Source organism: Pagrus major, chromosome 13 (assembly GCF_040436345.1).
Source record: "Pagrus major chromosome 13, Pma_NU_1.0".
In the NCBI taxonomy this organism is placed as follows: domain Eukaryota; kingdom Metazoa; phylum Chordata; class Actinopteri; order Spariformes; family Sparidae; genus Pagrus; species Pagrus major.
This window is the reverse complement of record NC_133227.1, coordinates 19,597,172-19,624,242: the sequence shown is the minus strand read 5'-3', so window position 1 is coordinate 19,624,242 and position 27,071 is coordinate 19,597,172. Positions and strand designations below refer to the sequence as shown.

At 42.2% G+C, this 27,071-nt stretch overlaps 1 protein-coding gene across 1 annotated transcript in view; it reads right to left on the bottom strand.

The window, feature by feature from the left end:
• Positions 1-812: 812 nt before the first annotated feature.
• Positions 813-27,071, bottom strand: part of LOC141007340 (actin-binding LIM protein 3-like) — a 48,147-nt gene continuing 21,888 nt past the window's right edge. The window contains exons 5-22 of the mRNA XM_073479695.1: positions 26,526-26,652; positions 25,194-25,287; positions 24,378-24,465; positions 19,652-19,710; positions 19,335-19,415; positions 18,560-18,589; positions 17,110-17,221; positions 16,705-16,812; positions 14,100-14,150; positions 10,608-10,748; positions 10,442-10,506; positions 9,993-10,134; positions 5,422-5,451; positions 3,276-3,334; positions 2,891-2,957; positions 2,486-2,493; positions 1,577-1,657; positions 813-926 (exon numbers count right to left, since the gene is read on the bottom strand). Coding sequence (XP_073335796.1) covers positions 813-926; positions 1,577-1,657; positions 2,486-2,493; positions 2,891-2,957; positions 3,276-3,334; positions 5,422-5,451; positions 9,993-10,134; positions 10,442-10,506; positions 10,608-10,748; positions 14,100-14,150; positions 16,705-16,812; positions 17,110-17,221; positions 18,560-18,589; positions 19,335-19,415; positions 19,652-19,710; positions 24,378-24,465; positions 25,194-25,287; positions 26,526-26,652 — 1,457 coding nt within the window. The remainder of the gene's footprint in view (positions 927-1,576; positions 1,658-2,485; positions 2,494-2,890; positions 2,958-3,275; positions 3,335-5,421; positions 5,452-9,992; positions 10,135-10,441; positions 10,507-10,607; positions 10,749-14,099; positions 14,151-16,704; positions 16,813-17,109; positions 17,222-18,559; positions 18,590-19,334; positions 19,416-19,651; positions 19,711-24,377; positions 24,466-25,193; positions 25,288-26,525; positions 26,653-27,071) is intronic.

Below are 27,071 nucleotides of genomic sequence, written 5' to 3'. Positions count from 1 at the left end.
CACACAGTTCATTCACATTAAACCTCACAACCACATCATATTTCAAAAACCACTTCAGTGAACTGCACAGTCTGCTCAGGACATAGAGAAGAACTGATATGGCTTCAGAAAAACTGACATGGAAATCCAATACATGCCAGTTTTTTTAAAAAAAGAAGAAAACCTTTGGTTTTCAGTGTTTGCACATTATAAAAACACCATGTGTATATCACGTTCAGCGACCTTAATGTTAAGAATCCTACTAATGTCGTCCACTTGTCTTATGAGAGGACAGTGTCTGTGTGACTGGATCCTGTTTTCCATCGACCACATTCCAGCCTGTTTGCTTCACAAACTGTCTCCCTCAATTTCAGCATGAATGCAAGTTTGGCTCAGTGCAGCCGACCTCAGTACGATACCAAGTACTATCAGGTCATGTATCAGCCTGCCGCCCTGGTGCTCCTGTTAACACACTGCCATCTGCTGGTTTGTGAAGGAGAAGCTGCCAACGTCTCTCATTAACTTTCTGTCTGCTGGAGCCTCTCAAAGTCTTCATGCTTTCCGTCCAGTTCTTCTTCCTCTCATTCCAGTTCTTTTCCCTTTTGGCCACTTGGCTAACTCCATATGTATTGCTTAAGAAGTCCAAGTACACACTAAAGCACGCCAAGATCTGGAGGCCAACAGTTCTGCTCTTGCCACTTCAGTTCCCCTCCCACTGAGCGACAGAGCCAGTCTGGGGTCAGATCTGACGTTTGTCTGCAGGCCACTACTTCAGAGCACACTGTTGGCAGTGGAACTGTATTGGGTTGGACAGCTCTGGCGACTATATTTTCTCAGAAGAGTCGGACCTGCTTCTTCAGTTCGTTCTTCTTCCACTGAGCGAGACGATCAAAGGCAGACATGGACATCCCGAAGACTCTGTAGAACTCCTCTGGTGAGAGGTGACGCTGACAGGAGAGAGGAGACAGAGCGTTTTAGGGACAGAAAGTCAATGATAACGACTCACTTGATAAATGCTAATAGTTTCTTGTAAAAATCCCTGTCTGTCTCAGGTCCTGTCTGTCTCTATCTGCACACAGTCTGTTCTCTCAGAAGGAATAGTAATAATTTTGGTGACACTTATAATGTTTGTTTTAGTACCATCATCAGGTCATCATTTTTAGCTCATCAAATACTTTGCGTTTAAAACAAATACCTGCAAAATGACATTTCCATCAGCCTCAGTCGTACCTTCTATTTGATGCCAATTGTTTTGCTGTGCTCTATAAGACATTTACTTAAAGATGCAATATATAAGAACTGGTCACTTGATAAATTCACACTCACAACAAATAGGAGTCAGCATGCCACTAGAGTAATCACTAAGCGTTGCTGCCCTTAGCTGGTTAGCTCAGTTAGCCGTGCAGCTAGCGGTCCAGACTGGGAGCGTGGGACACTGCGGAAGTGTTTGTGTTTAAACCGCTAGCAGAGGAGCTATGAACCCAGACAGGCAAGCTGGTTAGCATGCTAAACATGGCATGTGGAGTCTTAAAAATTCAAAATTCTCACATATTGCACCTTTAAGTACTTTTTGTAAAAGAGTTCAGGAGCAGTTTACCTCCAGTCTGGCTCTGTCCACATCACTTGGAAGACGCTTCTGCCCTCTGACTGACACAATGAGAGATTCGTATGGGTAGATCTAACACACACACACACACACAGAGAAACACAGAGGTGCTGTTTCAGTATTTACATTTACAATGCAACATGGTGGATTTGTCTCAACATGTGAATTTTAATTCAAAAACTGAGCAAGGCATTAAACACACAGCATTAAGAAGCATTTGCTGATGTCATTCTAACAAGTTTATTTTCTCAATGTCGTTTATAACATGATTCAAATGCATAATTAAAAGAATCTTAGAAAACCAGCTTGGATTTGAATGTTTCAGCATCATGAATGAATGAACTGATATTTCTCTAATCGTCACCCTCTGGTGGCCAAATGCAGCATTGACAACAATGACAGAGTGTTTACTTCAGTCTTTTGTTAAACCCTTTCCCCTTATTCTTAAAGGGACAGCTAATTGCAGATTTTCACATAGATGCAAGAAATGTTGAGAGCTACAAACACTATTTCTTAATGATCTCCGATCTTTGATGGGATGTTTATGGTACAGACAGACTGTGGCACAAAAACAGTGGAGTGAGTTTGATGAAATATGCAGGTAAAAGAAGAATAATAAGTTTTAAGGTATGATTTGTCTTGCCATACAGGGTCAAGGCTCTGACCCATCACACAAACCCTGTGTGACATTACCTTGTGGTTTTGGTTTACTTCCCTGTCAATAAAAGGACCCGCTCAGCTTCACAAAATTTCACTGAGCCAAGTGGGTGTTACTAAGCGAGATGGATTCACCATTCAAACTGAACTTTAAGCAGGAAACACATCATCCTTATCTATTATCCATTGATCGAGACCTTTCACTCTTGGCTCAGTTCGCTAGCTTTGGCAGGAGCATCTTACCTTGTATTCTGAAAGAAAAAGAGAAGAGAAAGTACAGGATCAGTCATGTTGAACACACAGAATGTGATTTTTGGCGCTGCTGGTCTCTAAGTCAACAAAATAACGAAAGGCAGAGTTTGCTGCCGTGAATCAGCTTGAAATCACGGCAGCTGGTTGGATTTCTCTGGGTTTGAACATTGTGTTGAGAAAATGTAAATAAACAACAAAATATAAAACAAAGGTCTTGATGATTTTAGACATTTAAATGCAGAAATATTACATATTATGCCTTTTACTCTTGCAAGTGTTGCCACCATTATTGCATTATAATGCACATTCAATTAACAGTGGACATCATGCATTATGGAGGGGAAGTATATCAGGAGAAAGCTAGAAGAACTGGGGATAAGCAGATTAAAGGCTTACCTCTGATCTGCCAATTAACTGCATTACTGCTGTCATACTGGTAATAATCTGCACCGGCACTCCCAGGCTGCAAGAAGACAACAAGACAAAATCTCATCATTGAAACGGAGGGAAAGGATCAAACAAAGTAGACGGTAATCTCAAAATATTGCAGCAATAAGAATTCCGATCAATGTCGTACATCAAAACGAATAATGTACTGACAATATCTTTGCCGTCTGTTAGTTACTGTCTGTTGACCTCAGGCAGCAAACTGATACAAATGGGGTTTAAACGTTCAGTGGCAACTGAAGGACTTTGCCATAGCTCACAGTTTAGTGAAGGACCACGCCTGTCTTATTCTCTATCTCTCTTTCCATCCAAGGCACTAATCATGATTGCTTACCCTGTTTAGTCCATTTCTGCCGTAGCCTGGCAACGAGGCCGATTTGGCAATGTACGAGTCTGGAAGAACAAATATCAACACACAACCATAAACACACAAATTACTCAAAATAATATAAACACAGTCAGTGTGTGAATAGGAGCACAGTATCACGATACTGAAAAAGGGCCCCAACCAGACACTGCTGTTCTGTATGTGAACATATGTTTTAATGTTAAAACCATAATCTGTAAAGGAACTAGTGTTTATATCTGTCAGAGAAATGCAGGAGAGTGAAACGTACAATCTTTGCCCCTGAGATTTAGTGAAGTAGAAGTGTGACATCCTCACAGGGGTCAGAATGAATTCAAGTTTTTATGACCTCTTTCTTGGATTCACTTCTCATGTCTACCTGTCGCATCGCAGGGAAAGGTGGAATTGAACCTCTAGCCTCAACTTCAGTACTAGTCGAGAAGGATTTGGTCATCCAGCCTTGGAACAATAGCCGACCTGATGACCAAACATGGACAGGACGGGCTTCAGTTAATCACTGAGGACCTTTGAATGAAGTTATTACAATTAAAAAAAGTGGAGCTCAAGAGCAACATGTCATCCAGTTTCTGAGAGAAACTGTTTATCCCATATAGTATGAGAATTCAAAGCAGCCGCAGCTCTCCTGTCATGTACTGCAGCTGCTTTTTAAACCTCAAGGCTGCTGCTGCCTCCCACCCACCTGACAGACGAAGCAGTGTGGCTCAGATCACACACAGACTGGTAAAAATCAGATTGACTTGGAAGCTAAAAACTAACCTATTTCTGCTTCAGTCAGTTAGATGTGTTTTTTAGACTTCTGGTAATAACATTAAATCCAAATAAAATAAAATACAAACACAAACATGTCACATTCACAAGCCAAATAGCTGGTGGATTGTGAAATGACTGCAGTTTCCTCAAACCCTACTAGCAACACAGACAACACAGACATTTTTTAATCCATCTTCTCTTTTGTTATCACCCCTAGTGGGGTCTCATCTCTCCTGTAACCATTGGTAACCAGCAGCATCCCAGCATCCTTTGGCAGGACTTTAATTGTGGCGTACTGCTGCATCTGCAGCAGCAGAGGGCAGTGGAGTCACACCGATCCTCTCCAGTCATTCTTCTGTCTCCTGTCTCAAATCGACTTCCACCTGCCTCTTCTTCACTATCCTCGTTTCCTGTTTCTTGGGTTCATCATTCATTCTTCCTCAGTCGTTTTCACCCTTTCTTCCTCTCTTTTGCTTTCTCACTCTCCACCTTCTCCTTTTTTCTCTCTCTCTGTCTATTCACTATTCACTCTGGTGTTGAAGGAAATTAAATTACACAGCGATGTCGAAGAGCTGGGAGAAACACCATGACGCAGGAGAATACAGGCCGGTGTGAGACGCCGAACTATAATTGGTTTGTCATCTACAACTCTCTTTCTCTCTATCAACAAGAAATGAGATACAGCCTCGGAAATAAAGTTGCTTCATCAAAGTGTGAGCTGATACCAATCAGTCTGAAAACTCCAAGTCTAAGCATCTCATTTATCAGTGTCTTGATAGTACAAGTGCTGGCCAACAATCGCTGCTGCCATCAAATCCTCACAGTTAAGGTTTTGGACAATTATTGATCAGTTATTCTAGAGTCTTAGATTTATATGACTAAAAACTCATTTGGTTGCCAAGTTGGTTATGTTATTGAGTTTAGAGCAAAAAAATACATGATGAAGAGATCGCTAGAAAACATTACGCATACGTGACAGGCATTTTAAAGTCAAGTGTGGGTATTGTTAGACAACGAACACGTCTATCTTCACAATCAAAAGTGCAGTGTGTAAGAGGTCGTGAAACAGATGGCTGAGGGGTTCGGGTCACTGATCCCGGATCAGTGCCGCTGCTAAAGAAAAGCTGATAAATACGGGCCTGAGCTACAGCACCATTCATCTTCCCACCTGTAACCAGAGAGACAAGAGTGGTGTGTGTGTGTGTGCGTGTGTGAGAGAGCAGATAACAATCTCCCACTTAAAGCTCTGCCACTGTCACAGCAGAGCAGACAGGATGAAGGGGATCAGAGGGAAGACGGACCGCTGTGTCGCCGTCCCCTTGAGATGACCTCAGAGATCAAAGCGCACTGATGAACCACTCACCGCTGTCGGTACTGTTGACGGACCTGGGCGCTGAGGACAGAGAGACAGCAAGGAGGAAGAGAGAAACACGAACAATATATGAATTTAACTGGCATTACACCTTGGAAATACTAAATATATCATCAGGATTCTTGTGTCTAGAGTAGGGATGGGGTTCGAAGACAAATTCCAGTTGAGAACTGTTTTTAAATTGTCTGATTGATTGTGGTGGCGTCAAAAATATTGATACATATCGTTACTCATTTTGCGCAGTATAGATACACAAGCCCCACCTCCTCCTCCAGAAGTTAATTAACCTAGATGTTGTTGTACTCAACACACAGCACATAAGCTCTGATTTTTATTTATTTATTTTATTTTATCTATCTTGCAAAAAAATCACAAAATGTATGCCCTCAATGTTCCCTTAATGGTACCAAATATCAATATTTTTCAAGGTATGGTATCAAACACTAATCCACTGGAATCGTATCGAGCTTATCACTTTTACTGATGTCAGCATGTTTTTCTAACAAAGTCAGACTCATGCATCTATGCTGCTGGAAGTCATTGCGGAGAGGAATAAACAAGTGTGGCTTCATTTTACAAAGACAGATGACATACAAATATATCATTTGTAAAATGATTATTTCAATGGCTGAAACATCTTCCTCCACAACATGGACTTAAATACGAGTGCCACTGCTTCCCAGCAGCACGTCCATTATCGAGGTAAATACCCCATGTACCCCAGGCTTAGCATTTTTTTCCACACAAATTGATCAGAAATCAATAAGTGAATCAATATAAGGGGAAAATGCCACATTGGCTGCTGCTTCACCAATGCAGGTATCAAAAAACAGGTGCTTAGGATCCAAGAAAACAGAGGTCAGACTTGTACTTCGCTTTGTGAAGTCACGGCCAATATGATGCCCTGATAGAGACTGTGAGTTGCAACACGTGGGCGCAAAGGCTTTTTAATTTTTGCAAAACAGTGTGCCATGTGTTTATTGGTTATGACTTATTGATCGTAAAACAACGTAAAAGTCTAACCTCTGTTTTCTGATTTTGTCAATAAGGGAATTGATGAAGAATCAGACTGACAAGCAGAATCAATAACGACATTAGTATTCATATATTCTTATCAATTCCCACCCCTAATCTTGAGTCTGAAAAAACTCTGTATTCCTTGTCAATTACAATTCAAAAACTTTGCTTTTTTAGAAATGTTATGGTATGGAACGGATTTCCTGAAACTGTTTGGCAGAACTGTCTAATAAGACCATGATTTAAGAGAGAAACTGGAGAACGAGCCCTTTAAATATCTCTAGAATCCAACCAAAGAGGGTCAAGTTCAAAACACCGACAATAAGACTTAACATTTCACATCCACCAGAGATCCTGCTGTTTCCTGACACATACACCCGCCCCTGATGTCTTTGTGTGACTGTGTTAAGTGGGGTTAATAAACATGTCACATCCTAAAAGATGAGGACAAACAATAAACCGCGAGAGTTCATTTTTGGGGGGAAGGGAGATTAAAAAAAAAAAAAAAAAGGCCAGCTGTTGTGGGACATGTATAAAACATCAGCTGTGTGAATATCTGCCCCTGACAGCACCAACATGCAGGCAAATCACCATCAAGACCTACACATCATATAAAATATGGAGCAGCATGGGCACGGCCATGCAGCAATGGACCACTCATGTTAAAAATGCATATGTTTATGGCATCCACCCGCTGCTTTTTGTAATGTTAATGGACTGCGCTGTAGCTTCAGATTTATAATTCTCAGACATACGTTTTGGAAAACAAAACATAAGTCAGTTTTATTTTTGTAAGTATTCTATTTTATTATCATTCTAGGAAAGGATCTGGCAGTGAGCTTGTTAACGAGGCAATTAATGACCATAGCAACCAGCTCAGACAGGCTCATGAAATCCGCTGACAAACATTTGTAGTGGACGGTTGCTTTTGTGGGACTTGTTCCTTAAGTGTAGCTGCTTATTCTTGCTTGCTCCCTACATGTCTCCTCTCTATACCCATCTAATAAGTTATTTAAACGCACGTTTAGTTTGTCCGTCCACAACCCTGTTTCCTCCGCCCCTCCCCTTCTCAGGCTGCAGTCCATGAGTGAGACATTTCAAATCAAATCCCATGATTGATGGAGCTCCTTTTGCTTCTTTCCTAAGAATGTAGGGACAAAGTGGACTGACTACGGAAAAATTACAACAAAGACTGGAAGAAAGAGTCGATTAAAAGACTGGATTCAACCTCAAGTGGGGATGATTCAAAGGCAGTGTGCAGAATCAGTAAGTGTGCTGTTGTTTTCGCAGACCTGGGTGCTTGTTTCTCTTGCAATTCTGGCAACCCTGACAGTAATTAGCACTGAATACAGTGAATACAGTCCAGCTGAGGCTGAGGGGAAAGTCAGTTCTCCAGGTCATGAGCCAAAATACATTACTCTGGAGGAATATTGGGATATGGGTGCATATGTGCATGTGCATGGATATGCAATAAAAGTCAAATGAAATGTGCCGCATTATATTTGGGGACCAAAAATATTCATAGAACACATAATAAAAATTCAGATATGTCACAGAGTAGACAGCTGAAACACTAGAATATTCCAATACCCCTAGAAATTTTGAGTAGTGTATCGGACAAGCTGAAATGGTGCATTAGACCCGTGAGGATCTCCACAAAGTTTCATGGCAATCAATCGAAGAGTCATTGAGATATTTCAGTGTAAACAGAAGTGATGGACTGAATGTCTTATCCTGCATCCCTGGAGCCATTCTGCTACCATTGTTAAAAAAATGGACATAATCAAACCAGTATATGAAGTCACCAAGCGCCAATTATAAGAGGAAGTTCATGTTATGGACATCCCATTGTGGGATTAGCCTCTTCTAAAGAACAGAGGACACACCTCTCTGTACTTTATAATCTGTATAAAAACAGCAGTGATTACGCAGCACTGAACACCCACATCATCCACACCTCTCTCCGTCTGACCTCCCTGTGCACATAGCTCATTTCCCTCCCTCTCCAGTGGTCTCTGACCCTGATTTACCTCTTCACTCGGTGTCATACATCTTCTCTGAACAGCTCCAAATTGCTTTAGCTTCTCACTCCCTCTCTTTCGTTCTCTTTTAAATTTAATTCGCTCTCGTTCTCGTTCGCTCTCTCTTTCCCTCTCTCCCGTTACAGCACCCTCTCCTTTATTCCCATTTGACCCGCACCTAAACACTCTCTCATTCCCTCTCCCAGTCTCTTCATCTCTGTCTCGCCCGTACACGTGCTGAATGCAATGAGGAATGGGATCAATGGGAGAGTTAATACAGAAGTGGGAAACTCCCCCACACCACTGCTCGCCCAGCATCACAACGAGACGCACACATTCCTCCACCTCTAAAGGTGAGTATATTCACTTCTGAAACCTCTGGCCTTCACCAGTCATCACCATTACCTTAACTGGATTTTGATGCTATTTTCAGGCCAAACTGAACCTTACGCCAAGACAACTTTGCCCCCCTGGCCTCATTTTAAGCAGCCCTGACAGATAAATAGCAGCATACTTGAACAAAAACCTTTGAATCATAAAAAACTTCTACAAAACACTATGAAGAAAACAAGCACGTGAAGTGCAGTAAAATGTTATTGTGATTGATTACTTTCATGTCTTGGCCTTGAAGGTAAGAAGAATGAAATCTTTATGATGCTGTGGAAAACTGCTTCTTTTCTGTCCTTTGTTTAAGCAGGAAAAGTCTGATTGAGATTGATACGAGCACGTCAACAGCCTGGCTTTATGGATGACAATGTCGGTCTGTGGATGGGATGTGGATTGGATGGATCACGGTGGCCAGAGGATGAAACCTGCTCAGTTTTCCTCAGTAGCTCTACCGTGAGGTATGTGACAGGTCTTGACAACTGTTAAATGTTTTGCCATACACAGGATTACTTTACTTTTGATCTAACGCCATCATCAGGTCAAACTTTTAACTTTGAAAATACTTATAGGTTATGACCAAATGGTCACGGTCCTGACATTTGGTTATATTGCGTTTTCTGGGTTTCTGTTCCCGGTGTTTCCCTAGCCTGCTTTTCCCTCCACACCAGCCCTGCATCAGCCTTGTTAGCCCTGCCCTGTTCCCTGTGTTTTCCCCAGCTAATCCCCTCTGTTCTTGTTCTCCTGTTTCTTCCCTTCATTCCCTTCACCTTAGCTACACCTCATCCCTCGTCAGTTTAGTTTTCAGTTCAGTCATTCTCAAGTCTTCTGCTCACTGTGCTTGTTCCTGTGTCATAGCTTTTTGTTATTTTCAATTTATACTGCAGCTACAGCTGCCTGCCATCTCCTGCTGTGCTCTCCTGCAAACTAATGACATCCCCATCAGCCTCAGCTGTACTTTGTGTTCAACGCTAATTAGCAAATATTACTGTCTAAATGTGCCTAAAGAGCTGCTAGCATGACTTAAGTCTTGTTCACAAGAAACCTGTCTAAGAAGTCATCGTGCATTACAATGAACATTATGACAGTCAATATAATCCAACATGAAAGACAGACACACACTCACAACCGCAGACTTACAGCCATTGAGGGAGCTGAATCCCAGATTGTTCAGCGCCTCCTTGCTGTTACAGCGCGAACTGCGTCTGCTGCCCCATTGGTCGTTGTCGTGACAACCCGACCGCGCCTTCATCTCCTCCTTCAGGATCATCCTGCCAATTCCCTGTGGAGGAAGGAACGAGGAGCAGAGGGGCAAATGGACAGATAGATGGAGCAATAAGAGTTGGTTGAGTGGGATGGATGCACGGTGGCGATGGAATAACCGCGGATCAGACGGGAAAAAGAGATGGAGGTTGTTTGGACAGATGGAGGGATGAATATGAAGTGAAAGACGGAGACAGGAGCTTCACTTTGCATCATGTCCATTGGGTGATGGTGGATGGAGGCATTTAATTAAGGAGCTCATTAAACATTAACACACGCACTTAAAATATAAAAGGGAGAAGCAGAAGAACGTCTTCCTTTCTTACCTTGTTTATGTTGTGATTCCATCCATCCTCCTCTCCTCCAGACGAAAACCTCCTCGTCCTGGAGACTAGAGACAGGGACGGAGATAAAAGAGGGCCTAGATGTGTACATGCATTTGGTGGAAGGTTTTCAGAAGACTTGTGTGTGCAGAAAGAGAGGGAGTATTACCTTTTGGAGAGCCAGTATACGGATAGTAGTTGGAGTCCGGGTGATAAAGGTTGCTGTTACAGTTGGAGGTGGAGAGGCGGCTGGAATTGACGAGGTTCTCGTTGGTCTTACTCTTAAGGGCTGTTGGAGAGGCTGATATGTCTGAGGAAGAGACAAGCAGAGAAAGAGAGAGAAATCGTGTCAAGCTTTTTCATGCATTTTTAGGCTGATTTACATATTTGGAATAATAAAAAGGTGCTGAGAAGGGAAAAGTCAACCACGGGGGAAGAGTGGAAGAATGCCAGGACATGCTCAGCTTTAACGTAAATGATCCTGCTTTGTTTGTTTTTGGTCTCGAAATGTTCCACCGTTCGACCAACTTCAGTATGAGAGGTGTCGTGTCTTTTTGGGAGAAACAAGACGGACAAAGTAGCGCATTTACTTACAGAGAAGTGCGGGCACAGCAGGGGGGAGAAGGGGGAGAGGAGAGGCATCAAAAACAAACAAAGGAACAGAGAACAGAAAGGAGGTCAGAGGAGCGTGATGGGATATGATGCACAACCTCCAGTCAGCGAGCAGAGTTGTCGAGGGTGCAACAAACGTTGATGAAGGATGAAAGAAGGTACTGTAGTTAGTGATGTGAGATATGTGAAGACGTCAAGAAAAATGTTGTGTATTACAAGTCGTAGCAGCAGACGGGCTTACGATTTTTGTTTTTTCTTCGACAGTGTGAAAAGAGCGAGTTGGCGACATGTAACAAAAGGTCATATTTTGACTGATGTTGAGGAGGCATGAATGAGACATTTAGTCCAAAATTACACTGGGCATAAGAATAAAACTGAGCAATCTGTCCCCATTTTGTGATAATTGTTTTATTATTCAGTCTTAATTTAATCAAGTCTTAAGTCATTGTTCATGTTCAACATGCAGAACAGATGTCATGCATACACCTCCTACATTCTGATCCTGTTTGAAGGAGACATATTGTGCTTGTTTTTATGTTCATATTTTTATTTTGGGTTACTACTAGAATAGGTTTACATGCTTTAATGCTCAAAAAACACATCAGTTCTCTCATACATCATTGTATTCCCCCTCTGTCTGAAACACTCTTTCCCTTTAAGGGCCATCCTGAATGCCTAGTCTCCTCTGATTGGTCAGCTCACACACGCATGAGCCAGCACCACTCACCATGTCTCTTATGCACGCTCTTTCCTGGTGAAAGTACAGCAGCTCTCCTTTAAATCAGATATTACAGAAGTGATAAAATGTACCAAAAGAAAATAATAAATAGTGGATTTTTTGCCTGCATCAGATCGTTCGTGCAACCGGAGCTGTTAAATTATGCCGAAAGCGTTCATGTGTAATCATCTGTGTGCTACATCTGCTATTCAAACTCTCACTATGTTTCCCAGTCGTCCCCTCTGGTATTAAAACCAAACTTCTCCTTGAGTTGCTCGTTTGTTTTTGAAGTGCAGGCAGGTTTGACTGTGACGTACATTATGGTGCTAAATATACAGTATATATTTACCTGATTATGGTGATCTGCTCTATAAATGATTCATGCTGTAAATTTAAATTCTTCCACAGAGCCCAGATCACAGATTGCCTGCTCAGACCGAAGAGAGAGAGGTTTGTCAGCACTTTGTAGCTCGGCGTAAATCATCTGGAGGTGTCTGCTCTGAGGAACTGTAACTCTGTCGGACCTGACGTCTGAGCGCTGATGGATCACCTACACACCAAGAGAATCTGGCACCGCTACTCTCAGTGTTACTTCACAATCTGAAACTGTAATCTCGCCTCTGATGTGGCAGCAACTAAACATCACAGCTGTCCTTTTCCCCGGTCTAGCTTAGTTTATTTAGTACCATATTTTTAGCAGCATAAAAACTGAGCAGGCAGCCCAGTGTGACTGAATGAACATTAATGATACAGCAGCACAAACACTGAATTTTATAATGACGTTAACAAACTAATGTGGTCTGGTCACATCATGGCGGATACTCAGTCCCTTTCAAAAGGTCAGTAGTTGATTGTACATGGAGTTTAGGACAACTTCTGAGATGGAACATTTTAATTTCTGTTCAACGTGTATAGTATCAGTGCATTACTTACAATTTTAAGACACTTTATACTTCTATAACACTACATTTCTGAGATAAAAGTATAAATAAAAGTATAAATATTTAATTACATTTATCTGACAGCTTTTTTTTTTACAAATTAAGATTTTACATATAAAACATACTGAGAACTATGATACATTGTAGTAAATAATTTACCAAACAGTATAAAATGTGATCTTAAACGATTAGTCGAGTAATCAGTTAGTTAATTGCTCACTTATCGAAATGCTGATCAGCGATGGTTTTGGTACTGCATAAACTTTTTAAGTCATTTCTTTGGTTAATTTTCTCAAAGGTGAATATTTGCTACTTTTCTTTGTCTTAAATTATAATAAACCAAATAATTTTGAAGTGTGTCTGTCCTTGTGTGAGCTGGCAGCATTTCTCAAGTTTTTGTTATGTTTTAAAAAACCAAACAAGAAATAAATTAATCAAGAAAATAAATCCATAATGAAAACACACATCTGGAATAATATACTGCATATAGAAAAACAACTAATATAACTGAAACAAATGTTATCAAGCCAAACTAACAATGATGATGCCTCCTTCAAGGACTGCTGACTAATGAGCTTTTACATCCGTCTACTGAACTACAATGCTAGCAGGTGCACCTAACCAACAATGACATTTAAAGTTAACTTAACTTGAATTTAAAGTCATATACAACTGAGAAAAGCAGCAAATCCTCACATTTGAGAAGCTGGAACATGCAACATTGTTATCAATAAATTGTGAGAGCACTAGATGAGTTTCAGACCCTGTAGACCAGGTCGGTTAAAGATATAATACGTAACATTTCTGCATAAAATGTCAAACAACTCCTTTGTAAGTCCTGTTATATAATTTGTTGAGTTGTGTTCTTACATTATCCCAAATGTTTCTAACAATGTTCAAACTCAGAGAAATCCACAAGTTTTATTTATTTATTTGGTATATTTCATTTAGGTGCTTGAACTTCCATATGAGATGATACATTACAGTACTAAATTTAACATATATAAGACGAGATAGAAAGATTATCAATAGCATGGTGGTTGTTTAATCCCATGCAAGCGGCATAAATGACATATCGTGCATTTAACAGACAAGCGAGCAGCAGAATTTGAGATAAGGAGGTGAACAACTGTGTAGAGGCTCGTAGAGGAAATTCTTTCCCTTCCTCTGAATACTTTCTTTTGAGAGAAGTTGGAGAGGAGGACTGAATGTCATCAGAAGCACCAGATGTGAGACAGACCGCAACTATAATTGAGATTTAGCTCAGATCTTCTGTCTGACTGATTCATTAAGTCAGACAAACAGAAGCGTGTCTCACACTGCGCAACAACCGGCCGGCTGACAGGTAGACAGCCTCACAAAAGCACCACATTGTGAGGAATCGGCTCACCTTGTCTCTTATAGATGGGGGGTTTCCTGTAGATGTTGGTTTCCTCAGAGGCTGAGAACAGAAACAACAGGAGAATAAGTGCGAGAAGCAAAGGGAATAGAGAGGGAGGTGGAGAGGAGAGGAGAGGAGAGGAGAGGAGAGGAGAGGAGAGGAGAGGAGAGGAGAGGAGAGGAGAGGAGAGGAGAGGAGAGGAGAGGAGATGGGAGTAATCTGGATTTCCTTTTTCATCCCATCCCACTAAATTAGTTGTATACATTTACAGTCTCCTTAACCGTAAAGCTGACAGCACGGGTAATAAACTGCTATGGCAGAGACAGTGTCGTGCATCCAGACGACCTGACGGACGTGCAGAGAGGCTGATTAATACAGACTCACAGGCTTATTACGGGAAAGAGCGGCAGATGGCACAGGAATAAAGGAGAGGGAGGAGAGCAGTTGAAGGGTGGAGAGGCAAAGGAGGAAGATAAAGGGGCAGAAGAGGGAGAAACTTCGAAATGACAGGTGCTCGTGGCAATTTGTAGCTCTCATTTGGTGGAGTAATCATTAGGCTTCAAGTGCTGGAAAAGCACCACAGCAACATATTACATTAAATTAAAAATAGTTTGTCTTATAACCGGAAATAAAAAAGAAAAAGAAATAAAGCAAAAATAATTCCATTACTTCCAAATACTGTAAAGAGCCTGCCACTAACCCTGCCAAAGTTAGAGGTTTGACTCCCAATAGGCCATCCACGCTAAACTTGTATGCACTTGAGATACAGTGAGGCACTCTGGATAAAAGCATCCACCAAATACATTTTTGCTCGGCGGAGAAAAGCTTGAAGGGAGTGCTGTCGCAGGGCTGGCAAGGAATAACAGCCTCAGAGAAGCCGGAGAGAGAGGGAACATGCAGTGAGAATTGGACTGAAGGCAGGAGAGAGGAGAGGAGGGAACGATGGAGGGAAACCAAAAGCACAGCTTGCAAGTGAAGAGTAAAGGCCTTTTACAAGCGAAGGGAACAAAGACAGAGTGGAGCATTCAGGGAGGAGACAGGCGTTAACTTGATAAAATGGAGGGCTGATGGAATGTTTCAATAAAATGAACTGGTTATTAGTTGTTAGATTAAAGCGCTCACATGTTATACAAGAGCTCCAGATCAGTGAGATAAATTACACAGAGACTTCCCGCAGGAGAAGCATGAAAAGAGGATAATGACTACATTTTTATGGATGTTAAAATTAAAAAAATGTTAAAAGAAGAAAATGATGAGGGATGACAATTATCAATGAATTACAGCCCAGTGTCTAGTTTCAGTTCCTCGTGTCGCATCATTTTCATCGTCAATGAATATTTCTGTTACGTTTTTTTATAAATCGATTCATCTTCTTGGATACAGAATATTTTTAAAAAGTGAAGAAATACCAGCCCAAACTGATCCGATCACAATGAAATAAAACAGAGACAAGCTCCTCAAATTTGAAAAGCTGGAACCACCAAACGGCAAAATGACGATGGATCAGCTGTCGATCAGCTGACTGCTTTGGTACTTACAGCGATCAGCCACAACATTAAAAGGACTAAGAGGTGAAATGAATCACACTGATCATCTTGCTGCAATGCAGTGTCCTTCTGGGAAACCTTGGATCCTGGTATTCATGTGGAACCATCCACCCAAACACATTTGCATCCCCTCATAGCAACCTCACTCCTAATGGTAGTGATCTGACATTTCACCCTGACGCTCCACAAAACTACTCAGAAATTGCCTGAATAACCTGACAAAGAGCTCAAGTTGTCAACCTGGCCTCCAAATTCCCAAGATCCCGATCCCTTCGAGCATCTGTGGGATGTGCCAGAACAAGTCCGACCGGAGGCCCCACCTCGCTACCCACAGGACTCAAAGGGTCCGCTGCCAACACCCTGATGCCAGATACCACAGGACACCCCCAGAGGACCTGTGTCCAACCCTAAACAGGTCAGTAACACGTCCGGTCTACAGTCAGGCCTCCGTGGATCAGACTTGTTCCAGCACATCCCACATGAAGACCAGGCCCGAAGGTTTCCCAACAGAACATCGCATAGTAACGAGATGATCAATGTTATTTACGTCACCTGTCAGTGCTTTTAATGTTGTGGCTGATCTGTGTATGTTTATGTCAAATCACCACAGTCGGTTTAAAGGAAAGGTTCACCCAAAAGATGAAAATTCAGCTTGGATTACACCAAGCTGTAAGGAGCCATTTTATTATATTTTACATGTTATAGGAGCCAGTTTTCATTTTCTTTGGATGTTTTTTTAACGTTTTTAAAACTGGTCCCCATCCACTTCAGTTTTTCAGGAGAATGCTGCAATGTTGTTTTTGCTGTGAAGGTCCAGAAATGTTTCATGGATTACAAAAACATCATGGGGGTGAGTAGATAATGACTGAAATTTCCTTTTTGCCTGCAGCTAATGAGGATCTGGGGTCAGGATGTGGGTCAGGGTCTTCAAATCACATTGCAGACACACATTTGATGGTTAATGGTTAGATAGAGTCTAGATTACAAGGTAGAGCATAGGTAAATCTTCAGGGGTGGGTCGGTTTTGAAATTCGGGTTAGTAAACAGGTCGGGGGTCAGCGGCCTACCTGGCACATGGAAATGCCTGGGGGCTTGAAGCGTGGTGGTCGTGGTGGGAGTGACACACCTGGGCTCTTGCTGACTGTAATAAGGTGAACTCCTGCCACTCTCACTGCCTGCAGTCAGTGCAGCCAATCACAGTGAGAGAAACCAAAGCATGAGCAGCAGAAGGTCCCCAAACAGAGAGACAGACAGACTGATGAAGTATGTGAGGATGTGTGTGTGTGTGTGTGTGTGTGTGTGTGTGTGTGTGTGTGTGTGTGTGTGTGTGTGTGTCAGGTGTGCTGCAAGGAATTCTGGGACACGGCACCATGGTTGCACCCACTCAAAGAGCGAGTACATCTTTCCAGTTAGGGGCGGCATATTTTATAGTGTGTGTGGTACGTGTGTCTTCGCTTGAGTGGGCGCATTACCGGGGAGATAACAATGCAGTGGGGAGCCTCCGTGGCGACTGTGAGCAGGAGAGTCGGTGAAGACAGAGCTGGAGGAACGCCTCGTTCTCAACTCCACGCCGTCCAAGAGATCCTGGGAGAGAGAGGGAGAGAGAGAGAGAGAGAGAGAGAGAGAGAGAGAGAGGAGTAATGTGCTTTCATTTACTAAATGCAATAAATTAGACAACACACAAGGCTCCATCCAAAACTCAATTTTAATCATGTTGAAAGCAGTTTAATATACTATACTGTGCTGCACAGCATTCCTCCACACACACACACACACACACACACACGCACACACGCGCACACACACACACACAAACACACACACACACACACACACACACACACACACACAACCAGGCATGCTCTCAAGATATTTGGTCAGTGACGTTTGAACGTTTAAACCAGTTGTGAGGAAAGACTGCAGACAGTAACTGTTTATTTTGGGTGGTACAACCCTTTAAAGAATATTTAAACATTATACTTATTTACTTTTTGTAAAGAGTTCAATAACACTCGGAGCTGGAGCTGGCTTGGTTTGTTTGGCTTAGCTTGGCTTTAAAACTCTACTGTTTGTAAATCTGAAATTCCAGAGTAAAACGTTTACTTCCAACAACTGACTAATTATATGAAAGATCTCTCAGGCTATGTTCAGACAGCAGGGAAATCCAATTTGTTTCTCAAATCAGATCTGAAAGACAGAGTGTCAGCTCTATGATTTGTGAGTGATCAGATCAGATTTTCTGTCACCAACATGTCTGCACAGGTTGTTCTGGTGATGACTTAGGCGTCGGTAAATCTGTACTCTGGTGACGCGGCTTTCCAACACGGAGGCGTGATCAATCGTCTTGCCCTCCAAACAATCACACTGTCAAGTCGTGGAGCAGACGGTTTATTTCAGCGTGGATCCGCAGACTGTCGTTCTCTGCGTTGTCTTCCAGACCGCGCTGCTAGCAGCAGCCTGGACAGATGCACTTCTGTCTCTCTGGATTTGTCATTGTTGTTGTGTGTCACATTGTAAGAGACACAAAAAGGTGCTTTGAAATTCGATATGAGCAGCCGGAGTGTCCGGACAGAGTAGCATTTCTAATTCACCAAAAAAAAAAAAAAAAAAAAAAAATCACATTTCAAACCACCTCCAAATATGGTTTGAATCCAACTTGCAAATATCACATTTCATGTGTTATTTTGCTGTCCAAACTTCTTAAAACCAATCTGGATATGCCAGAAAATGGATTTGGGCTGGCAGTCTGAACATAGCATTAGACGCTTCATATAGTCCTGCTTCTACATGGAGCATACTGTGAGTGTTTCCCACTTTAACACCACCATCGTTCCCTGATTCTTGCAAACAGTAACACATGTTAAGTGCAGCTTTTACTCTAGAGTAGACCTACGGAGGAAAACTATTGGGTGGAGTACTTACATGAGAGTATGGTGATAAGGATCCCAATGACTGGATGAGGAGGGAAAAAAAATAGTCATTACTACGACTGCTGCCACCAAAAATGACTATTTCTTCATAGAAAGTCATTATTAATGGCACAACTTCCTTTCATCTGATTTTTTGTATGACAAATATTAACTCGCCTAATGCTGTTACTTTCATCACTGATTGCGTGTATCCTTGTGTGTGTGCGCGTCTACCTGTCTGCAGCTGTATCGCTCCAGGGTGTCATCTGAAAGGTGTGTGTGCGCATGGTCGGCCTGATAAGGGATGATGTCGGGCCGCTGGATGTCGTATATGGCTTTGACCCTGGGCAGACCCGCCAGCTGCTTATAGGCCAAATCACCGTCAGCCTTAGACTGAGGGAGAGAGAGAGAGACGGGGTAGACATACGGAAAGAGAGCAAAAAAAAAAAAGGACAAATAACAATTCGGAAAGAAGGCAGAAAGACACGTGTACATGCTAGAACACACATACGCAGGCAGGGAGCAAAACAGGACTATAAAATACAGTTTAGGAACAATCCCCCTATAAGAAAAGTGACAGAAACTGTTCTGAATTGACTATCGAAGGCTTTCGGGTGCTGCAGACACCCCAGCAGCAGGTGGATGGTTTAGACAAACAGACAGACAGATGGGCTCTCAGGGACTATTTCTGTTGCTGTCAGTTACATTTTGATCGAAGGCCATGACAGCGTCAGCCGAGGGCGGGATGATAGAATTGTCGGCGTAACCACGGTGACCACAGTACTCACACAGATGAGGCGGTGAGGGGAGCCGAGCAGAGGAGATGAGCCCGGAGGGGAGATGGACGCCGTCTCAGAGGTTCGTCTCAGCTGGTGAGGCAAATTAAAGTTAGCTTGAAGACAAAAGCCAGTTTTAATACATGTAGTTAAAGAAATAATAATAATAATGAAGACAAATACCACATTTCTCCACTACCTGGAGAGCAGCCTTAGTTTAAAAAAATGTAGCTTGTAAACCAAGAATGAGAAATTTCAAACTCAGAGAAACACAGAGAGGACAGAAACAGAAAGTGCAGGGGGTTGTGGGTATTTTAAGTATCGCTCACCCTCAGTTTTCTCTCCAGTCGAGCTGCTTCTTTACACATGGGGTGCCAAACCTCTGAACCTGCACACACACGCACACACACACACACACATACACACACACACACGCATACACACACACACGGTTTTAGTTCAGTTTACTTTGTTTACTGTGTGTGGGCAGCAGCCATACACTTTTATGGGGTCCTGTGAAGAGCAGATCAGCCTCTCTCAAGTGCATCAACATCAATCAACACACACACACACACACACACACACACACACACACACACACACACACACACGGATACAGGAGGCTGTGGAGGCAGTTTGTCTGGTCTGAGGACAGAGGATGTAAGTCTTCTTGTCTCTCCACTAACACAAACAAAAGAAGAAGACAGAGAGAGTTTTTATGCTGGCAGAGAGGCTCAAAGGATGTCGGTCGATCCACCTCTTTGGTCTGAGATATCTAAACAACTGTTACATGGATTGCCCTGAATATCTGTTCAGACAATTATGGTCCCCAGAGGAGGAATATAACTGACGTTAGTAACCAGTGAGATTTCATTGAATGAAATCCCTATCAGCTTCAGCTGTGCTTTGTGTTTGCATGCTAAGACGCTATGTGAAGAAGGTGACAATGGTAAACATGATACCTTCTGAACATCAGCATGTTAGCATTGTCATTGTCAGTAGGCTACTAAGCATGCCGCAATGCATCACGTGACCACAGGGCAAAATTGGAAGCAAAGTTGAGCGGCGATGTGTGTCTAGTTCTAGTCTTTAGTCTATTCTCGGACCAATCTACACAATACACAATTGTCAAAATGTACAAACAAACAAGCAAATAAAGCACACGTTGTCTTGAAAAAAATTTAAAAACAATTTTTTTACCCATTTATTGATTACCCTGAGCAAGCATAGATCCTTAAGAGACACACTCATTTAACCGTCATCCCAATAAAGGTTTTCTGAACTGAACTGGTCGATAATACGCGAGACCAAGGGGGGGTCAAAATAATAGTGAAGGAGGTGGCCAGAGAGAGGAGAGAGAAAAAAGAAAAAGAGGGGGAGGAAACTTCACGACAGAGCAAACGAGGAAAGAGGGAATGAATGGAGGCTATTAGATAATAATAATCATTACAATAAACCACTAATGTCAGGATGTTATATGCATGTGGATCTCATAATGATAATGACAGTAATATATCCTCTCTGAACACACACACACACACACACACTGACTATCATTTTCCCGGGCCTCGGGGCAGCACAGGCCGACCGAATGGACTCAGTTAGCTGATCATGACTCTAATATACAACCACTATCACCACCATAAATCTGAGCTGCACACACAAACACAAATACACAAACATAAACAAGCACAAACACACAGGCACGGAGGAAGCAGACCACACTCGCACACACACGCAACAACCACACACACCCGCAAACAAAATCAATACTGTAGACAGAAACCATGCGTGGTGATTCAGTGCACCCCCGTCCCACCCACGCTCCTCAACCCTGCTGCCGAACAGATGTATGGCCTTGGACTTGTGATCCTTTATCTCCTGGATGAGGAGAATCTAAAGGGTGCAGAGAAAAGGAGTTCAATCCAAAACACAGCGCTGCACATCAGTTCTGAGACAATTAGCTGCCGGAAAAAAATGATTTAGCCATAACTGCTGAGTCCGCCTTTGTGGTTTTTCGTTTAGGAATGAAAACCTCAGCTACTGTACGTTCAGACGGACGTTTTCCTTTTTTTATTAACTGTATGCAAAATGAGGTTAATCAGTGGACAAAACTGGCCTCGTTATCTTGATATGCAAAAGAAGGGATGAAGGCAGCCAGTGAAAAGGGAAGCAATACTGACATTTGTGCTTCTGCCATTTGAAACTCTAAAGCTATAAAGTATAGCAGATATTTAAATGGCCTCAGGTATTTTGCCTTTTTTGCTGAATCATGCTGTCACGAGAAACAGCATACATATCGGACTAATGTTACCGTTCAGATACGTACTACCATTCATTCAGTTCCTTTAACCTCCTGATGTCTGCTTTAAATTCAGATGACGAGTAAGAAAAGAAGTGTGTGAGTCAGAGAGCATGAACGCACTTGGCTACAATCAGTTTCTACTCGGGGGCTGGAACAGTTATATTTAATGCAACATATTTTGATTCTGCCAAACAAAAATATCTTCGTCTTTGGCGCCACTGATCAGTCGACCGAAGACAGAAATACAACACGGCTGGAAGTTTCAACCCACAGATATTTTCTGCCCCCTTGGATCAAACTAAAACATTTAATTAAAGTAAACACTGAATTAATTCTCTTCATTTCTTTTAGCTTTAAAACAGGAGCAGGCATGAGATTCAACATTTGCACTACCTTGATTAATCTTAATTTTCTCAATTAATCCATTAGTTGTTCAAAACTGTTCATCAGTGTTTCCGAAAGACCAAGACGAAGTCTACAAATGTCTTGATTTGTCGACAACACAAATATATCTAGTTTATTTTAGTAGAGAAACCAGAAAATATTGACATTTAAGAAGCTGGAATAAGATAAGCTTAACTTTTTTTCTTAAAAAGTTGATCAAACCAATTTATCTCTTATCAAAACAGTTGGGGATTAATAAAATATTTGACAACTAATCGATTCAAGATCGCAGCTCCGATAAAAATCAAACAATAAATAGTTGTGGGAACAACAAACATAACATTTCCATTCATCTATCCTTTTGAAAAAGCTGCTGTTGAGATTAAACATTCATGATTAGTTCATAAAATAGTCCCTCCCCCCCAACTCCAACACACACTCACTCACACACACCAATTCTTATTCCAGACATGCATCATGAGATTGATTGCAAGGGTGTGTGCACATATGTTGTATGTGTGTGCGTGTGTGTCGTAATTGAGTGTGTCTCACGAGGGTGATTGCTCAGCCCTCCTACATGTCTGAAGTCATCAAAAGGAGTGAATGTAACCTTGGGGCAGCTCGCTGAGCCTCAGCACATACACACAAACACAACCACACACACACACACACTGACACACCTGCATTCATATGCAGACACTCAAATGTGCAAACATGCTTTCAAGTGGATACGCGGGCATATACGGGCCGCCTGCATGCATTTACAGGCATAGATTAAAAAGCACATTCACAGGGACACACAGACTTCAGGTACAATATGCAAATGCTTAGTTTTACTGGTGGCTGTGAGCGGGAGAGCAGCAGAATGTCAATGAGGTGAAACAGGAGGTGTCAACTTGTGCGGCGTCTGTGTGCGTTAGCCACATGTTACGGTACAGTAGCTCTACATGTAATCTGGACTCAGCTCAGTCAGGCCAAATTATCTGTGTTACACAAACTGTAGCTATAGTGCGTGGCTGTGGTACTGTTTGAATTTCCTTTTCTATTTCGGCTTTATCGGACTGAAACATGTGCGCTGTTTAGATTTGCAGGGCTCCTTTTTTCAGTGTTGTCTGTTTACACAACCATATCTCCTCAAGTATGTCCATGCACCGCTAATTTGCATTAACGTCGTGTCTTCATGGAAATGCTGTTCACGTTTATCCAACATATCAGACATGTACATATTGTATTCACAGCCAACATCTGTAACTTGTTTAGTCAATTGTTTAGGGGCACTATGTTGTTTTTAGAGAAGGAATTTAAACTCAGAATTTTAATATTTACAATATGAATGAGGTAATAACACAAACTCAGAAATATCTATCTTTTCCATGAATGAATAAACAAGCTGTTCTCAGAGGAAAATAAGGTCCCCAGAACACTGTTTGAAGCTAGAAAGGTGGCAGGGTCCGCCACATATAAACAATGTAAAACAGTATGAAACTGTGTTGTCCTTTAAGGTCGGTTTGTTTATTCAGTTTATTCAGTCGTGAAAACGAAGAGTTTGTTTATTTAGGCAAATTGAACCACTGACTCCAGGGTTAAGACTAGACGTGTATACGCCATCTGACCATCAAACTACATGTGGTTCCATACAAATATAATGGCCGACATTATATTATATGGCCGACATAATTCCAAAAGCAAAATAGTTGTTTATGAGAGTAATTTGCGGACATTTGCTTGGTTAATCAAGAAAATATTAAGCAGATCACCACAGGGTCAAGAGGGTTTTCCAGTGAATCCATGATTGAGCGCATTCACTTTAATTGCAATAATTTCATTTGTAGAATGGAAGTTCCTCAGTGATTCAATTTTAGGCCTCTGGCGTAGTCTGTTTCATTCAGATTAATTCTGTCAGGGTCGGCGCAGAGTAATGGACACAGCAGAGGCGGAGGTTGAGAGGTAATTGACTCCAACCCTTGTGTGTGTATCAAGAAATCATCGGCTGGGGGAAGGTGTGTGTGTGTGTGTGTTTGTGTATCTTTACAAATGCTGAGTGTTATATGTGAGATCAATAACCTCTATAACAGTGCTTTGTTAAAAGCAGTCATTTATCAGGTGATCGTATCCTTCTGCTCTCTAACTTGCCTTCTCTCTTTGCCACACACACACACACACACAAGCACACAAACACAGCTGCAGAAATATTGGGCCATCTGGATACTTGCAGGGTTCAGCTAATTCAATAGATGCTACAAGTCTATTTTTATGCCTGTTAACTGTACGAATGCAGAAGCACCTCCGTATGAACAGAATCAGTTCTATAGGTTCTACACATGCTGTACCATTTACTAACCTCTACTTGATTTATTTTTCCTCACCTGTAAGGTACATTTCCTCTCCTTCCAGGAACATCATGTGACAGCGGGCACACTTGGCACAGCTGGGGTGGTAGCGCTTCCCTCCAGCCTGGAGGAGACATAGGGAGGAGAAGAAATGAAATGAAAGGAAAGGAAAAGAAAGGAGTGTATGGAAAGCAAAGGACAGGAAAGGGAAGGAAATGACAAGAAAAGACAGGACAGTAAAGAAGAAGAAAGAAAAGGAAAGTTAAAGAGAGGGAAGGAGTGAAGAGACAGAAAGAAGAGGATGGAAAAGGAAAGGAAGGGGACAGGGCAGGACAGGAAAAGAAAAGAAAAGAAAAGAAAAGAAAAGAAAAGAAAAGAAAAGAAAAGAAAAGAAAAGAAAAGAAAAGGAAAGGAAAGGAAAGGAAAGGAAAAGAGAAAATGAATAAGGCAGAGAGAAGCAAAAGCAGATGACACAAGTGAGGAAATGAGAACAGAGTGGTGATAAGAAACGGAGAAAAACAATGAGGAATGACGGATGGCGAGCGGCTCGATAAGAAACAGAACAGGAATGAAGAGGGTAGAGATGGGAGGGTGTCGCTTTGTTGGTTTTCCAAGGCTGCATCGTCATCAGTGAACTCTTCAGTTATTCAAAGAGGGACAGCTGCGTTTTTTTTGCAGCTTTTTATCGTCCGACACACACACACACACACACACACACACACACACACACACACACACGCGCGCGCTTTCCCTCACAAAGACACAGACAGACAAAAAGCACACACGTTCTCCCTCTTGTTGCCATCTGTCTTCAGCACACACACACATTCACACTTGGAGAAATGCACTCACCTCGAGTACTCGGCCGCTGATGTACCTGTTACAGCTGTCACACTTGATCCCAAACTGAGTGTGGTAGTCAGTCTCACAGTAAGGTATCCCATCCCTGCCAAGGACAGAAAAACAAGCTCTCGCATTGAGTTAATCTCAAGGCTTTGTGCAACTGTTCCACTATTATTTATCCTGTAACACATTGTTTCATTTTTCATTGTGACTTCCACGTATGAACATTAAATAAATACTGTGGGTGTCTTCTAGTTGACTAAAGACTTGTTCTGCAAATGAAATGTAATTTATATACAGAGTGCAGCTGCTGAGAAAATCCTACTTGTCCATGGCATGCCAGAATAAGAGAATAAGAATAAGAGTGCTCTAAGTAGCTTGATATCTTAAAGGGACAGTTCACCCTTAAAATCAAAAATGCATATTTCTCTCGGCCGTAGAGCAGAGATGTCTGCCTCTTCTCGACCATAATGGAAGTAAATGGAACTTTTGGGGCATCAAAAACCATTTGTTTGAAAAACTCAACATCAATCAACATGACCTGGTTACTCAAGATAATCTACCGACTTTGTTGTGAGCAGTTTCATGTCAGAACTATTTTGTTTCTACCTAATTACACCCACTAATCGTTAGGGTTGGGTACTGAACTCTGTCCTTGTGAGGGAACCACATTTTCATACTTGAGAGCACACGAGTTGAACGAGAACGAGTTGCCACCCAGGCAACAAGTCACAGTGAGTCAGGGGAACACTCGCTGCAATATGTCAAATGAAAAATACAAAGCTGACCAGGGCCACGCATCCAACCTGAAGAAACACCTGGTTAAACACAAAGTGTAAAAGCTGAAGAGTTTACAGTGTTTGACAGCCTGAAAACCAAGTTCCCCGCAGCGCCCACAGCTGATGTTAGCACGCCTGCAGCCGGCCCCGCCCTTGTTAATGGAGAGTTAAACAGGAGAACATTAAGTCAGACATCAACAACTTCACGGACATCTTCAGGTAATTCATAAGCGAGTTGTATAAGCATTTGCTGGAGAAAAGTGGGCTTTTCCCACTGTCTTGGTTGACGTTATCCTAGCCTTTTGCTAGCCAAAACTCAGCCCGATAAGTCCAAAACTTGGCAGCTCACACCAAAACAATCCAGATGGATAAACAGCACTACAGGTTGGAGGAAAATATGTATTTTTGATTTTGGGGTGAACTGTCCCTTTAACACTTCTTTTAAGGAAATTGTTTACAGAGCTACAGCTTCAGATGTGAAAGCCTCCAAGCACACAGCAGAAATGCGAAAATCTTTGTACACTTTTTTGATTCTGTACACAAAAGGGACAAAGTCACCTACTTGCTGATGTACTCTCCGGTGAGTGTACAGCCACACGTTCGACATTTAAAGCAACTGACGTGCCACTGTCGCTCCAGAGCCAGCAGAGACTGGCCCTGTTTGATCTCCTCGCCACAGCCGGCACAGTCTGGAGGAGACGAGAGGAGAAACAGGTCATTTGAGCACTGGTGCATTTATCATCCTTCCTCTCTCATCGTCATGATAGTCACACTGTCCTTGCCAGATGGAGCTACCAGAAACAGGTTACAAGACTACCTGGAGCAGCAGGCCACCTTCTGTGTGTGTGTGTGTGTGTGTGTGTGTATGTGTATGTGTGTGTGTGTGTGTGTGTGTGTGTGGGTGGGTGTGTGGCTGCAGGGAATGAGGCTATGTTTTGCAGCATTCAGCAGGTGGACAGCACAAGTCTCCTAGTGTTTTTTGTGTCACCTGGAGGTCTGACATGCCAGATGAACCACAGAGATTGAGATGGTTCATTTTAATTAAATGTCAGTGGGCTAAAAATCCTGGCCGCAGATGATCCTTGCTTTGGCCAGAAGGCAGGCATTT